The sequence below is a fragment of the Salarias fasciatus genome, chromosome 22, assembly GCF_902148845.1.
Source record: "Salarias fasciatus chromosome 22, fSalaFa1.1, whole genome shotgun sequence".
Classification (NCBI taxonomy): Eukaryota; Metazoa; Chordata; class Actinopteri; order Blenniiformes; family Blenniidae; genus Salarias; species Salarias fasciatus.
In genome coordinates, this window is record NC_043765.1 from 13,786,036 (window position 1) to 13,802,179 (window position 16,144).

At 42.7% G+C, this 16,144-nt stretch overlaps 1 protein-coding gene across 1 annotated transcript in view; it reads right to left on the bottom strand.

The window, feature by feature from the left end:
• Positions 1-439: 439 nt before the first annotated feature.
• The window catches only part of col8a2 (collagen, type VIII, alpha 2), a 41,110-nt gene continuing 25,405 nt past the window's right edge, over positions 440-16,144 (bottom strand). Inside the window, exons 2-3 of the mRNA XM_030082281.1 lie at positions 7,849-8,040; positions 440-4,576 (exon numbers count right to left, since the gene is read on the bottom strand). Of these exons, the coding sequence (XP_029938141.1) occupies positions 2,673-4,576; positions 7,849-8,011 (2,067 nt within the window). The 5' untranslated portion in view covers positions 8,012-8,040 and the 3' untranslated portion in view covers positions 440-2,672. The remainder of the gene's footprint in view (positions 4,577-7,848; positions 8,041-16,144) is intronic.

Below are 16,144 nucleotides of genomic sequence, written 5' to 3' on the forward strand. Positions count from 1 at the left end.
AGAAGGTGACAAAAAAAAAAAAATAACATAACATACAGTACATAACGAGTCTTGGACAGCCTTTTACACTTGCATAAAAACATCAACAGAACAGTTGCGGGCTTGCTCATGTTATGAGACAGGAAGGTTGAGTTTAAGTGCATTACAAGGGTGTGAAATACTGATTAGGCCTCATCCGTGCACTAATTTTCCAGAGTAAACTGGACCATTCATGGATAGTGATAGAGCATTGTACATGATTCATGAAAATTCTAGTAAATCAATGACATACATTCATTCTAACTGCAAAGCTCGATATTTGGCACAATCCTTCAGTATCGTGAAATTTCTCCATCTGGTTGGAAAGAAGCTGTAATTCAGTGTAATATAGATTTGGCTGGCATAAATTAGAAAATCTGAGCTGAGAGACAAGAAGGCACCGAGACAGTAAAATAAGCACCAAGTGTTCATTGCAAACACTTTTACCCAGAATATTTTTTTTTTTTTTTTTTGGGGTGGGGGGGAGATTTTCCGAACTTTGGAGTAGATCTTCAACTCTGCACAACTCCGAATTATTGCACGCTGTTGTCATTTATTTGACCAACACGCCGACTGTTCAGTGTCAACCAGTAATGCTGTCATTCAGTATCCCTGTTTCATTTATTCTATCTCTACTTCCAAGTCACATTCATCCTCTATTCCATTGCTTTTTCCCTTACTTTAAAAACTGTATTAAGACATATGAATTCTGGAACTTTCTTGTGGATCATTCACTCTTCATAAGTAGGTTTTTTTTTGTTTGTTTGTTTGTTTTTTAACTCTATTTGAGTTTATTATTATCTTTGCTGAAGTGATCTGAATGACAAGGGGCCAGCAGTGTGACACACACTCGCACACAAAGACATGTTGACGCAGTGCCAGACAGAAGAGTACACCGTCGAGAGCGTACAAGCTGAGGAGTGTATCTTTCATGTTTCACCCGGCAGAAATGAGTAAATACACAGCGCTCACCTCTGACCTGCCACCTCTCCCAGAAATCTGGCAGTGATTTGTTAAACGTTACACAACCTGTGTTTCACAACGTGCGGGCCGAAGTCAGTCCCTTTACTTATTCATAGAGGAAATGCAAATCAATTCTCATTTCCAGCAGTACACTTAGAGAACACTCATTTCTGAAACATCCTGTGGCTGAAGCTAAACAGTAATTCAGCTTTTTTTTTTTTTTTTTTTTCTTTTCACACACTCGCACACACAAACTGGTTTGGAAATGAATAGAAGGTCATTTCACTCAAAACTAAAGAGGATTCAAAATTGCTTGTATTTATCCAGCGACAATCAGAAGTCAGACACGAACTGGCACTGAAGGACGACGCGGATGTGTTTGAGTTGTTCAGCTTTGTGTCAGAACTCGGCTTTGTGACAATGCCTGTGCATATTACATTTTGTTGTTGATCAATAGGTAGTATGCTATTAGAAATAATGTGACGTTATGATCAGACATCAGGGAAAGGATGCCTGTGACACGGTGAATGGATTTACAGTGCAAATGGGAAAAATATGATCAATAAAAGGAAGCAGGCCATTGATCCAGCTTTATGTGTTCTGTCCATTTGTCAGCTGCATTCTCTATTTTTTCTATGGCATGTAAACATTGACTGCATGCATACGCATTTTTAATTCATATTGTCCTGAATCTTTTTTTTTTTAAGTCTTGTATTTGCATGATACTGTAAATTTTAATGTTAAGTTAATGTTTAAACCTCTAATACTTTAAGGTCATATTTATTTTTTGGGTTGTTTTTATTGGATTCAAAATTCAATAGAAAATCCAATATACTTCGGGAAAAAATACTCCAGATTTCAAATGGTTGGCTATTGAACACAGAAATAATAATAAAAAAAAAAAGAGCTTCCAACAGAGCCTTTGGCCAACGAAAATTCAAAATATATATCTTATTCTAAAGACAACTATTTAATCCCATTATAGTTTTTAACATAGCAACTGTCCGAAGTACCAAAAGGGCAAAGTGAAAAATGAAAAGTGAGAGTATGACAGTCTTGTTTTGCCGCTGTACGTCAGAATACTGTAAATGCACCTCGATGTGTTGGTTTCTTGGTTTTATTGTCACGATTATGGTTCAGGTATTAAAAAATGGGGTTTGTGACCGCATCCGGCGAACAAATCCACCCTGCTGGGGTTTGGTGAAGGCGTTCTGACGTCAGAACGCGTGGGCAGGATGTGCAGTCACATGGGAAGCTCTGTTACTAGCACATTACTCGGAGAAGGCACTTTGTGGTCTGACTCCACTGACCAACAACAACAACGATGACATGGACCAAATAATAACAATAACATCATGACAAAATAATAATTAAAATAATATACGCTAAAAAAAAAAAACAAAAAAACACCAACATAAAATACAACCCAAAACACACATTTGAAGGACATTGAAAATAAAGAACACAGTATCAAAAATCCTTCCCCTGCCTTTTAAAACTTCTCCTATATTTCATTCACAAAGTTAGTTTTTTTTTCACTGATGTTCTTGAGAGCGACACGGATACAGACGGAGGAAAAAGTATCGGAATCTTTCTGGACGTTGTGTTTTGATTTATGGCTACAGGTCTTGTAGATTGAGGGCTACTCTGAGGTGCTGATACAGGAAGGTGTGTTGAAGGGAGGGACATGGTTATGTGGGACAGAGCAGGAACCCTGAAAAGGAGGAGTGGATGTACTCGGTGGAGTAGAGGCCGTTGGCCTGATCCGAGGGCATCTGGATATACACCTGGTCTCCCTCTTTCAGCTCCAGCACGGCGCTGCCCGACGCCTGGTCCATGTAGCCTTTCTTGTATTCGTCGTAGGTGTAAGTCGCTGGTACATTGTTCTTGTACAGCGCCACCCACAGGCTCGTTCCCTTTACATGCATGTGGTACGCAAAGTAGTAGACGCCGGACAGTGGTGCGGTGAACATGCCGGTGGCGGAGCTGTAGGCGTTCTGCCCGTTGTACAGGGTCCTGTCGAATTTGATGGGCATGCCGGAGGGAGGGAACGGCGTGGTGAGAATGGCGGTGAAGGCCGGCGCCACGGAGGCAGAGAGCGGAACCTGACTGTACGCCGGCCCCTTCCTGTCCCCCGGTACTTCACCCCCTTCCAGCTGGGAATCTGTCGGCCCTGCCACCACCGTCTGGCCGTTTCCTGCCGGACCAGGGGGGCCTGGAGGCCCAGGAGGACCAGGCATGCCATTAAGCCCAGCTGGACCCGGCTTCCCTGGAGGACCTTGAGGACCTATCGGTCCCTTCTCACCAAACTTACCCAGTCCCGGAGGCCCTGGGAGTCCAATGTCACCTTTTGGGCCAGGGACGCCTTGTGGTCCCATCGGTCCCATCGGCCCCTGAAGACCCGGAATGCCTGACTGGCCCCTGGGACCCGGAGTCCCCACAAACCCGGACTCTCCTTTAGGTCCAGGGGCCCCTGTCAACCCTGGGTTTCCGGGTAAACCGATATGCCCCGCCTCACCTTTGGGTCCGGGTTTCCCAATAGCACCAGCAGGCCCCGGAAGGCCTTTGTCTCCTGGGATTCCCACTTTCCCAGGTGGTCCATTGAAGCCTTGGTCTCCTCTGAGACCAGGCAGTCCTGGAGGGCCCTGAGGGCCCAAGTCGCCTTTTAGTCCTGGAACTCCATGTTTCCCTGGGAGTCCCATTGGGCCCTGAAGTCCTGGTGGTCCTGGCAGTCCATTAAGACCTTGCTCTCCAGTTGGGCCCATCATTCCCTGATCTCCTTTATCTCCAGGGAGACCAGGGAATCCACCATGACCCTTTTCTCCTTTTGGTCCACTCAGACCTGGTTTTCCATAGCCAGGAGTTCCTGGCATCCCAGGAATACCTCTCAGTCCTTGCTCCCCTTTTGGACCCAGTGGTCCCGGTGCTCCTGGAACTCCGTCTAGCCCAGGTTTCCCTAATCCGATTGGCCCTGGTTGCCCCTGCAGACCTGGAGCACCGCTTTCTCCCGGTTGTCCTCTATCCCCTGGCAGTCCTTTGTCCCCTTTAGGACCAGGAAGTCCAGGCAAACCTTTCAGTCCTGGTTTACCATTGCCTGGAAGACCAGGTGGTCCTGGACTACCTTTCAGTCCAGGGGGACCTCTCAGACCTGTAGGGCCTGGCTTTCCATTTCCATTTTCACCGTTTAAGCCACGCTCACCTGGTGGACCTGAGCTACCCTTTAATCCTGGTTCACCTCGAGACCCTGGTGGACCTCTGACCCCTGGAAGTCCAGGTTTACCATTCAGGGACAAACCAGCTGGACCAGGGAGGCCGGGTTGCCCAGGTGGACCGCGTGGACCAGGTTCACCACGGGGACCAACCTCGCCATTGAGTCCTGACAAACCTTTAGGCCCAGGCTTTCCCGGAAGACCAGGAAGTCCAGGTTTACCAATGCCTGGAAACCCTGAGGGCCCTTGGGGGCCAGGTTGGCCATTGAGACCTGGTTTGCCCACTCCGGGTTTTCCTTGAAGCCCTGGTGGCCCAGGGGGACCTCTTGGTCCAGGTTTTCCTTGGGGGCCTGGAATCCCCTTCACTTCCATCATAGGTGGCATATCTACAAAAAAAAATGTAGTTACACTGTTAATATAAAGACATCGAAAAACTAAATATGTCTCACACAAATCAGAAAAGGGTGCAGCAAGAGATGTGAAAATAACCTTGGAGTTTGAAACTTCTATCTGAGATACACTCTTTTACTGCATGGCCAGATATGTTTGTACTCCTGTGTATACTTGACTTTTTAACAGATACTGTCCATCATCAACTAGGACTACGCGTATCAATGAAGTTAACCCAACAAAGTATGAAGTTAAAAAAAATTAAAAATACAGCAGCGACACCTTAAAAATTAAGATTGTGTTCATAAAGACAATTTCATAAGAATTGCCAGCAATAAATTGAAAAATAAAGTGAAGAAATAAGATCATACTGTGATGTTTTAGCTCATTAGCATGTTGGCTGCATGCATTTGATGTTTCTATTTCAGAGAGTTAGACTAGATGAAACTTTCTGCTTCTCTACCTGACTGACCTGGAGGTGTCATTAGACCTGATGTTTGTTTGTGCAACACGGAGGAAACCTGACTGACAAAGTTTGCCACATGTCTCAATATTCTTTCCAAGCTCAGTACAGTGTCACACACTGAGGCCAAAAGAATGGAAAGACAAATCCGGTCTGAGAGAATTTGTTTCCAGTTTGAGATGGTTTGCTGTTCCTGTGTGTCATGGTAGCAAAATACTGCTTGTATATCACTTTCCAGAGTCAGGAGAACATCTGGTTTTCTCTTTGTATAACACTGCAAGCATGACAAATGTCAATATATAAAAGCGTGTAGAGTGCCCAACAAATTGGGAAGTAATGACTAATTTATTTGGCTCGATTGTATAAAGTTTCATCTTAAGCTTTAGGGAAGTCCAAACCTCTTTACTCGTTTAGCTTAGTGAGTAAACTACTGAGGACAAAGTCTGAAGTGAGGTCTGGGATGTACTGCTTCTTCCAAATTAAACCTGTATGCAGCCACACGGTGTTTATCTAACTATGGGCCCACAGCGCCCCCTGCTGGCCATCAGTGAGACCAGCAGTCTTGAAAACCGAAATTCTCCCGACAACACTCCAAACAGAAACTGAGGCTAAATTAATTTACATCTGGGCTTTAATGTGAGTGTGGAAGTGGTTCTAATAAGTGATATAGAAAATGTAGCTTTGGACAAACCGAAATAGGTTTAAATAATGATGGATACAGTGTTTATATATATATATATATATACAAACAAATGCCACTGTAAATATTTTAGAGTATGTTTGTTAAGGTTATTAAAGCAATGTATCAACATTTAGTAAAGTGCAGCTTCAATGAGGTAACAGCAGGTGAAGAGTGCGAGAACACAAGCAGTCAGTTTGCAAAGAAGCAAAGAGGTTATGAATACATGAAACCATTTACATATGAGGAGGGTGATTTGCAGAATAAAAATAATTTAAAGAAATGTATGTTCGTCGTGATTATATAAAAAAAAGGTATTCAAGAATGAAAGGCATAAAGATTTATTTAAAATTATCAGTGTTATAGATGCAGTTTACACTAGTTTGACAGGGTGACAATAATATGACATACTCTGGAAAACATACACAAAATAAGTAATCAAGACTCAACTTAAAGCATATTTATTAAGGTACTTTGCAGTCTGTCATGCATGTCAGTGAAATGTTATGTGTTGATGTGATTTTTCAACACTGGTTGGGGTCAGATTGTTGAAAAGAAAAAAATAATTTCAACTCAGTTTTAAGTGTTTTTTCCTTGTTATGCAGCTCTCCTGAATATAGCTGAATTTAATCCTCCAGAGAGGAGACAGGAGCTTCACTGCAGAGCATTGTATATGCTTAGTAAGATTCATGCCCATTTAAAATAATTTACCTCTGGGATTAATTAGGTAATTCTATTCTATTGTATAATCTCCAGAATGTAAACATTCATAAAGCACTCATCAAAATATTTCCAATTAGAAATTGTTCATCTTGTCATGGACACTTTTTCTTTTTTGTTCTGTGACAATATTGGCCATTTGAATTTGATTTATTTATCTAAATAACAAATAATCAGTCAATCAATAAAATTACACTAATCCACACACTCATCCATGTCTCCACTTAAAAATATAATTAAATTTGAAAATAATTTCATAGTTTCACCATAAAGACGTGTTGGATGCATTTCCCTTTTTTTTTTAAACCACATTTTCAATACTTGTAAGTTCCCTAATATGATGTGTTATTGGAATAAAGTAGCTTATTTATGATTTGAAATGCATTGTGAGCATGTTTGAAAATAGAGGTGCACTAATTCGACAAGTACAGTGTTTAACATCAAATACGATGTGAAAAGGTATAAATACAATCGTTTTTATGTTAGTGAGCCCTTCATTTTTATAATCCTCCCATATGTTAGAAATCCTGTACAAGCTGTATCAATAATCTATTTTAAAGTTACAGAAAGAAATGTGTCAGTACAGAATATATTCACCTGTCCAATAAAGGGTTAAAAGATTTAATGAGTGCTTGTTAATGTATTCATACGTGACATTAACAAAACCAGATGAAAGAAAGAGCATAGAAACAGAGTTCAATAGAGTTCAACAGAAAAATAATTCAGGTTGTGATGCAGTGTGTCCACATTCTCACTAGATGGCGATAAAATCATTGCAACCAATGCAAACTTCACGATCCCCACTTCCAAATGAGAAAGTGAACTTCTACCACATGTTTTGTGATCCCATTTACTGAAAGCACAGCCTCACATTAGGTTTTCTCTGGAAGATCTCTGATATTTCTGTGCAAGGCATAAAAATGAATTCAAGTTTCAGCACTACATTATTATTCTGTCTTGGCTTTTTGTGCAAACTCTCAAAAGTCAATGTGCAAAGGGTTCTGTGACAATAAAAGGCACCTCTTACATAATCCAGAATTTGCAGCTAGTGATATTCACAGAATAATTGTGCTCTTTGTGTCCCAAATTCACCAGCTTGAGCCTTCAACTTGATCTGTTTTGATTCCCTTCACACTTTCTCCCAAGGAACATGTGGGGTAACAGCATCCAGATGGCGAGAGGAGTAACTACCTCTGCGGAGTTTAGCAAACACTGAGCAACCATGCTTTCATTAGACCCCTACTGAGAACCTGCAAAATGCTATGGCCAAAAAGAAAAAAAAAAAAAATCCAGCAGAATCTGTTTAAAGCGCCTTCTATTTATGCTTCAAGCCGAGTAAACCTCTCCACCTGGAGAGCTGCTGAGCGTCTCACACAGGGCAGAGTGAAACATTAAAGAATACTCACCGACGTAATGTCCCTTGCCCTCTCGAAACGGAGGCCCGATCGGGCCTTTCATCATGGGCTGCATGTACTTCATTTGTGGCATGGGGGGATAGCCTCCAGCAAGAGTACGCCCCCCGAGCATCAGCAGCACACAGACAGGAGCCAACAGCATGGTCACCAGCATCCCAGGATTCAGGAGTCAAACACAAAGAACTGAAGGGAGTAGAAAACAGGAAAGAAAGAAGAAAAAAAAACAACAGCATGAAATCCACTGACCTCAACAGCACACAGTGATTTGACGGCTTTAACAGACGGGTGTGAAGAGAAAAGTGCAGCATGATGTTAAAACTGTGTAACGTCACACATGAAAATACAACGATCTCACGTCATGTTGGCACTAAACACCTTCTGTTTTGATAATTGACCCTAGATTCTGTTACTGTAACACCATCCAGTTTATACAGCTGGAGGACCAAACTCACTTCAGTTCAGGAGCCACAAAAAGTCCTGTTTGATCTCAAGTGGACTGAAATGATAATCCAGAAAAACCTGTGATGAACAACTGGAAAATATATTTATAATAACAACAATTTCAGATTTTTTAGTTTTTCATCGTAGTTATTTTGGCTACAATTGTCCTGTCCCACATGGCATGATAGATAGATAGATAGATAGATAGATAGATAGATAGATAGATAGATAGATAGATAGATATCATCATCATCAGCTAGAATGTTCAATAAACTTGATAAATGTTTTTAAATTTCATTTATAAAAGTTGTGTTTTTACTGCCTTTATCCAGTGAAGCCTCATTTCCCTCTGACCCTCGTGCGTGCTCGGAGCTGCTGCTCAGGTAAAGCCTGTGGTCAGCTCCTGGCCGGGCCACTGTTTGGTCTAGACGTTCCCAGAGGAAGTGCGACAGGCACTTCTGTTGACTTTAATTTACTCTGGGATAAAAACGACAAAATCAGTGTGAACAGGAAACCACCAGAGGACAGTCTGAGTGTTTGTGTATCCTGTGAGTGAGTGACGGTAGGTGTGCATGACTGGCTTCAGCTTGGTGAGGCGACGTGTGAAAAACAGCACGTATTTCCACTCCAACGGAGCGGTTTTCATCAGTTTGGTGTTTTTGGATGTGATGACTGACGGCTTTTGGGGGTTTTTCTTTTTCTTTCTGGTGTTGATGTGGGATGCAAAATGTAATTTCAGGCACTGACCGCTCCACACACTATTAAATGCCAACCGCGTCATGCGTTTATTAAATGTGGAAATTCTGTGAGGACGAGAGATAATGTTACACGGCCATGAAAAAGTATATCCCCCAAGTTTCTTCCCATTAAGTGTGTGTCATACAGTGGTGCTGTGACGTTAAAGCAATGTACAACAGAGTTATTTAATAAGGAGTATGGCTGACAAATAAAACCCACAGAGAGAAAGTGGGCTGCAAAACAAGCCAACCAATGGAGAAACACAATATACTGCTCCCATCGAAGGTTTAACCTCTGACAATTACCACGGTAAAGCTGCAATGAACAACTGCACACAACTTGTAGTCATATCAAGCACCTAGTTTGAGGCAATTCATGCCCAATCTAATAAAATCATCATTTTCATTTCACTCTGATTGGTCTCACTGTCGGCAGCGCTCAGTGTTATTCCACCAGAAGATTATTCTGAGGTGCAGCAGTTACTCGAACACGAGCTGACATTGTCTAATTTGAAAATTGCATTACATTGCACAATGCAGTTAATTGGCAGCAGGATCGGGGGGTAATCTGGGAGTTTACAGCAGACTTTAAATCACTAGTATTTAAGAACAAAAAAAAGAGGTGTGTTCATTGCCTCCATATGTGCCGAGTTTTGGCCTGTTTTTACTGCTCCACTGTTGCCATTGTCTGTGAATGTTCAGTAACCACATAGCTAGATAGTCAAATTCTTGTTTTAAAGCCATTTACTAAAGTGTTTGTGAGTTAGATTATGTGATTAGTGGTGTCTGTGGCTTTTGTTTGCTAATGTTGCTCCTTGCTGTTGAATTCATCACGAGAGAGGAATAAAAAGGTTTCATCTGAGATTATCACATCAAAGCACCGCGTACGAAAAAAAAAAAGAAGAAAGCTGCGTCGGAGACGTTAAGGGACATAAATGGGCGAAAGGGAGAACAGCGTCGCCTGGCCGACTTTCTGGCTGGCTGGCAGGGAATCTCGTCTGGTGTGGGGGTCTGTGGTTTCGGTGCAGATGGAATTTAACAGTTCTGGATGCCCACCGCTCTGAGTAACACTGACTCACAGACGGGACCTGCGCACAGACGGGGATCAGTCACAGACTGCTGGTTTGCAGGCCTCCGCCAACTGTTTATCAAATGTTTTCGTTGAAAAGTTCTCCAGACAAAGTAGAAATAAAAACCCCACAATCCCCTCTGGCAGGCCACCACGAGCCACTGCCGGACCGAGGGCCGTGCGTGCTCGTGCACACTAGAACACCCACGTAACAAAACACTCACTCCTGGTATGCATGAGAACACAGTATACCTCTGGTAAGTGGTTAGCCAGGGTGTCTTGAAAATAGTCACACTTGTTAACTCTCGCCCACTTTCACATTAAAAATCAGCCATAACAGAACGGTTAGTCTGAAAAGAGAAGAGGTAATCGTGAATGTAAGACTCTCTCAGTCATTAAACGCAAAGCAGCATGAAAGTAAAAACAACCTTCGTCTGTCAGGACGAATGATTCTTCATATAAAACAGATTTAACCGAGAGAAAATCACTACACACACCAGATACAAAACAAGGATGGGACAAAGAAAGTAGCATTAATGAAGAAAGGAAGGGCGATCTGACTGTTGTGTGAAAGGGTACTGACAGTCATCCTTGGCATTTTCACATTCAGACAGCTGCCACATCATTAAGCTCTTTCTATCACTCCAACAGCCACAAACCTGAATAATACGCTGCTTGGAGCTGTCTTTGCATTCCTTTACCTTTCTTTTTGGCAGAGTTGCGTCTGCTTACACTAGCTCTTCTTCTCCATGTGATCTTTTTGTGTTGTGAAAAGATGTATCAATTGGCAGATCAGATTAAATGTTATCATTAAATTACCCATCCGTTCATCTTCTTATCTTCTTTACTGCTTTGCTTGACTGGAGGTTGACAGGCTGCTGGAACTGATCTCAGATGACAATAAGTGAAGGCCATAGGTGACCAGTCCTCACTGACACTTGTCACTGTCCAAAGTTGGTATTTAAATGTATGATTTAACGATATGTCGAGGGATTTTCAACTGAAATATCAGTCTTAACATAGAGCCACCAGTTTACCTTATACACATGTGAGTTGAAGATGGTGTCACATGACTGCAGTAGCTTCACTGATTGACTCTGGGCTGCTGACCTGTCGTCTGCTTTCTCTCATAACTTGCTGGGATTGGCTCCAGCGCCCCGTGACCCGTGGCTGGATGAAGCGACGCACAAGTTGGATGGGTGGTGTTGTGCTGGCGCGTCAGTTGGCCAGACAGCCAACATCCCCACTTACACTTAATCTCACACATCTGCCTCCAAACCACCTGGTGATGGGAAACTTGCAACCGTTGCCTTTCTTCAAACATGTCTTGGAATTGAAAAGCTAACCTTGTGAAGGCCGCGGATGGCCAAAGCAGACCGAGCAGCCTCCAAACCCAAATTCGGCTGCATCTCAAGTAGCCTCTCTAAGACAAGCAACAGAGACGTGAGACGGCCGAGCTGAGCTCCAGCCAGGCACACACTCCCCTGCTTTTCTACCGTTTAATGAAATCAGCAGCGCTGAGGTGAGGTTGGAGGTGCGCGCTCTTCTTTCCCCCCCAAAGCTGCACATGTGCGAATCCAGACTGCCAGACGTTTCCTAAACCACGTGCCACAGAGAGATTATAGGTGCACCAAGTGTGAGGATTCAATATCATGGAGGGAAGAGGAGGCGGTTGTTTTTGCGGTGAACATTCGAGCCGCTCCTTGAGTGGAGGAATCATCGCCTTAACATCATGTACTCTGCTATGCCAGCTTCCACAAAAACACCCCATCGTTCAACAACCACTGAGGTGCGTGCGGGTTGAATAGCTGGGCGAAGACCGCAGGCCTCACAGACTACTGCTCTTAAAAAATCTGACCAAATATTTCAGCTGATTCAACCAGTTTTAACAAACCTTTGCCACAACCATGACCATAACCGCTCCTCGCACCACCTCTCCACCCACATGGCTGCTCAGCTCTTCCAACCACAATCATTTCTTTTAAACCAAATTCCTCTTTTTGTTTTTTTTTTTTCCAATTTAATGAGCAAATGTGGGAAACTGAACCACTGTAAGAGGAACAGAGGTACGGTTTTACTCTTCACTGTATAGATTTGTGGTTGATTTTCCAATATGTAGTCTAGACAAGCAAGTATTTCTTGTAAGAACAAAATGCACCTGTAGATATCTTAACATTAAGAATACATAAACAGACACAAAGGGGCCCGTATGGCAGCGCTATTAACCACTGGTCTGTAAATACACTTTGTCTCATACATATACAAGAGGCCGGGGCAGAGAGGGAGCGAAGCAGCTACACAAGGCCGCTCTTCATGAGTCTGAGGGTGGCTGTGTCTGCGTGGGAGGAAACTGAGCGTGCTCACCGAGGTAATCCCTCCATCATCCCCAGCAGCCCTTTGAGGTGTCGGCTCACAGCATATTATTTGAGCACTGGTCACAGGTTTAGGTAGCTCTGAACACACACCGCATTACCCAACAGCATGTAAACAAGACAAAACACATGGCCGTGTGTGTATATTCATATATAATGAGACGTTAACGTCTGTGTTCTACAATTTGTTTTTCCACTGAATCAGAAGTTAACTATAGAAAAGTAAATGACATGATTTTTTTCCCCCCAGCAGTCGAGACGTGATGCATATGATTTATGGTGATTCGCATGTGAGCGTCCACACATATAACTCATGAAACTACAAACACTGACAAACATCCATCTTTCTGTCTCTGACTGGTAATAATGATGATATACAAGTCCTGCAGGTGGCACGAAGAACATTTTACTCAACTCGTCAGCCCTGCTGGTTTGTCTGTGTGTCATTCGTCCTCACCACTGCACTTTAAAATCTTTTACAAAGTTTGTAAAGGCAGAGGCAAAACCAAAAATCCCATATTTTAGATAAACTGGAGACAGGATTGAAGGAAAGAGTGACGTCAGCTGAAGAAAAAAAAAATCACAATATATGCAGAAGGCGGAGGAAAGGAGAAGGACCTCTTCAATTCTAGGAAACGGTACCTGTGGAGCAGCACTGTTTTCCTAACATCCCTGAAGGTTGGAGAGGGTGAGAAAAGTGCCAAGGGGCCTTCAGAGAGGACGGAGTTCATGTTGATGGAGTGTTTAAAGAGGGAACAAGCAAAAGGAAATGGAGGGTGTAGGTCGTGTAAAGAGTTGGGGGGAAAGGGAGACAGGTCGTGGCGAAGGGAAAAGAAGGGAGGAGGTCAGATAGAGGCTTTACATTTCTTGCTGACTTCATTCAGAGGAGCACGTTTAATACTCATGAGAGTGTGTGTGTGCGTGTGTGTGTTTGTGTGCGTGTGTGACCGGTGACATTAATGAGGCCATGTTTTAAAGTCAGGTTAGGGTTACGCAATCATTACTTGTGGTTGATTTTAGAGCAAGAAATTAATACAAGCCAATGCAATATGCCCATAAACTAATTAGTCTCAGATACATGGGATCTTTTCATTTGTAGAGTTTCATGTGTGATTAACAAGGAACCCTTATTAGCTCTTCCACCTCCGAACAGTGTCCTTTCACTGACAATAGATCCAGTACAATTCATTGGACGGTCTGCCTTCTTACAGCTTTGATGAGGCACACTTTTATCACCTCATCTTCTCTGTGCGAGCGCCACTGAAAACGAATCCCTGTGAAAATGGGGTAGGGGTATATAGGCAGACGCAGACAGCTATAACTTTCTGTCTGACCTGTAAATGCACCCAAACGCAGTATGAGTACCTGATTAAGTAACCGAGAAGAAAAAGTGGAAGAAAAAAAAAATTGTCTCATAATGTGCAGTCTGGTTTAACCTTTCCGGAGTTATACTTTACGTGTCCTGCTTGTTAATGCGGCAGGACAGCTCACTGAAAGCACACTTCCACCCTCTCAAAACCTGACATTACGAGAATTTCTCATCCTGTTGAGAAAAAAAAAAAGAGAGAAAGAAATCAACGCAATGATAGAGATTTATGGATGGGGTTATATAACCATTAAGGGAATTGTGTGTTCGAGGGCACAGTGGAGATGACCTCACCTCAGGAGGGAAACTTCGAGGACACCCAGTAATATAATCTCCTGTAAATCAGAATGATTGTTCTGTCCCTCACTGCCGAGCAGGTCTCCACTGGCAAGCCCAGCTCTTTTCTCTCCCTTTATTTCCCTTCCTAAAGCCTCCTGCTCTCTGTGCTGCTCTTTACTCGTGTGAATGCCCTTATTGTTTGCTGCCAAACCGAGACCAAGCAGGGCGAATCTTTTCCTGCTGCTAGTACAACAGTGTGGTACAGTTTTAGGGGGAAGAACCGAAAAGAGAAAATTGAGATTGAGGACTTTACGAGAATTCAATGCAAGATTAACTACTGACCAAATTAAATGTACTGCTGAAGGAAAGTACTCTAAAATACTGGATCTGCAAATGCGCATGCTTCTGTTTTTGGTTGCTGTCTTCCTCTGGCAAGAGGAAAGACTTCTTTGCAAACGAAAAGGTCTTCAACAAGACTTTAACATGATAATAGTATCGGATTGCTGCATTTCATTCGTATAAACATGTATAAAGAATGGAATAGAGAATGGTTTGTCAACAATCAGATTTGTACAGAGGAAGTTCTGGCCTGAGGTAGCACAGTGGTGCAGTAGATGGAGCTGCCCCTTGACACCTGCAGTGTTCCTGGTTTGAAATTGCTAACCAACACAAACTTTCTTGACTTTCAGTAGTTTGCATGTTCTCCAATGTGTGGAGAGTTTTCATTAGGGACTTCAGTTTGTCAAATAATCCAAAGTTTGTGAGGTTATATTGTGACTCTACATCATGGACGGGCAAATTTGATCATGTTCAGAAAAAAACAAAAAGTTTTGGAATATTTAACCATGTATGTAGTTCAGGAAAACAAATAATTGAATGGTTGTAAATTCAGCTTACCAAATCAAAATAGGTGCATTTGATAATTTCTACTTTGAAATGCATTTAAATTCTTGCAGTTGATACTGTACTGAAACATCAATAATGTGGTTCTTCCTTGTATCACATTGAAAATTTTATCTTCATGTTGTTCAAAGAGGCTTTCTTTGGTTGTCTCTGTGTTAAACTGACTCTCAGTGGGTACCTGAATTAGCCATCTTGTGCTTTAGCCTTTCGTGACCCTAGTCTGATCAAACTGGTGAAGAGGGTGGACAGATGGATGCTCAAGCACTGTATTTTTTTTTTTTTTTTTTTTTTTTTTTTTTTTTTTGAAACATAAACTGTAACCCTGAAATGCACTCAGTAGGAAAGGGTCACAAACAAGCTGATATTATGTTACAGCAGATTAATTTCTCACAGAAAGTTTCCCATACATTTTTTTTTAATTCATGCAGCTAGTTTGCTGAGGACTGCATGTTTTTCTGAGTTTCAGTGAAAAGCCTTTGCAGGCGTTAGCCTCAGACCGGATAATCGCTGTTAAGGGGATAGACAGTTAGACAGCATGGTGTTGTGCAGGATCTGGATCGGATGCAGGACTCAGTATAGCACTAATGTCCTGGACAGGGCTCTCAGTCTGTGTTATGTCTCCTTTTTCTGTGCCATGCCTCAAAATAGCTGTTACCTTGATCCTTTCTGCGGGGTGGGTGGCTACTGCTTTTTCCAAAGTGGCGCCTGCACTGAGCACATGTCAGGGAACGCACCCGAAAACTCTCGAAGTTCAGACAAAGACAAGAGCTCCAAACATGCCACTGCACAAACGATTCATAATACTCCCAATAATGAGTTTTGCAGCGGGCCTTTCGCAACACGGCTTCGTTATTTCCTGACCGTGTGTCAAAATACTCGTGGCGGCAGTTCATCCAGAGTCAAAGACGGTAATGGTGAGCAGTCAAAAGTCCATGCAGAGCGGGCGCACATGGGTTTATTTAGGAGTCAGCATTCGAAGGTGAGAAATGTTCTGGAGCTCTGAAATAAGGGGCCTAAACCCGGAACAATCACACACTATCAATTGTTCCATTCTTCATTGCCGGGACTGGAAAAATCCCAAGCTGCACGTAGCTCGGGCGAACTTCCAGGAAGGAAGAGC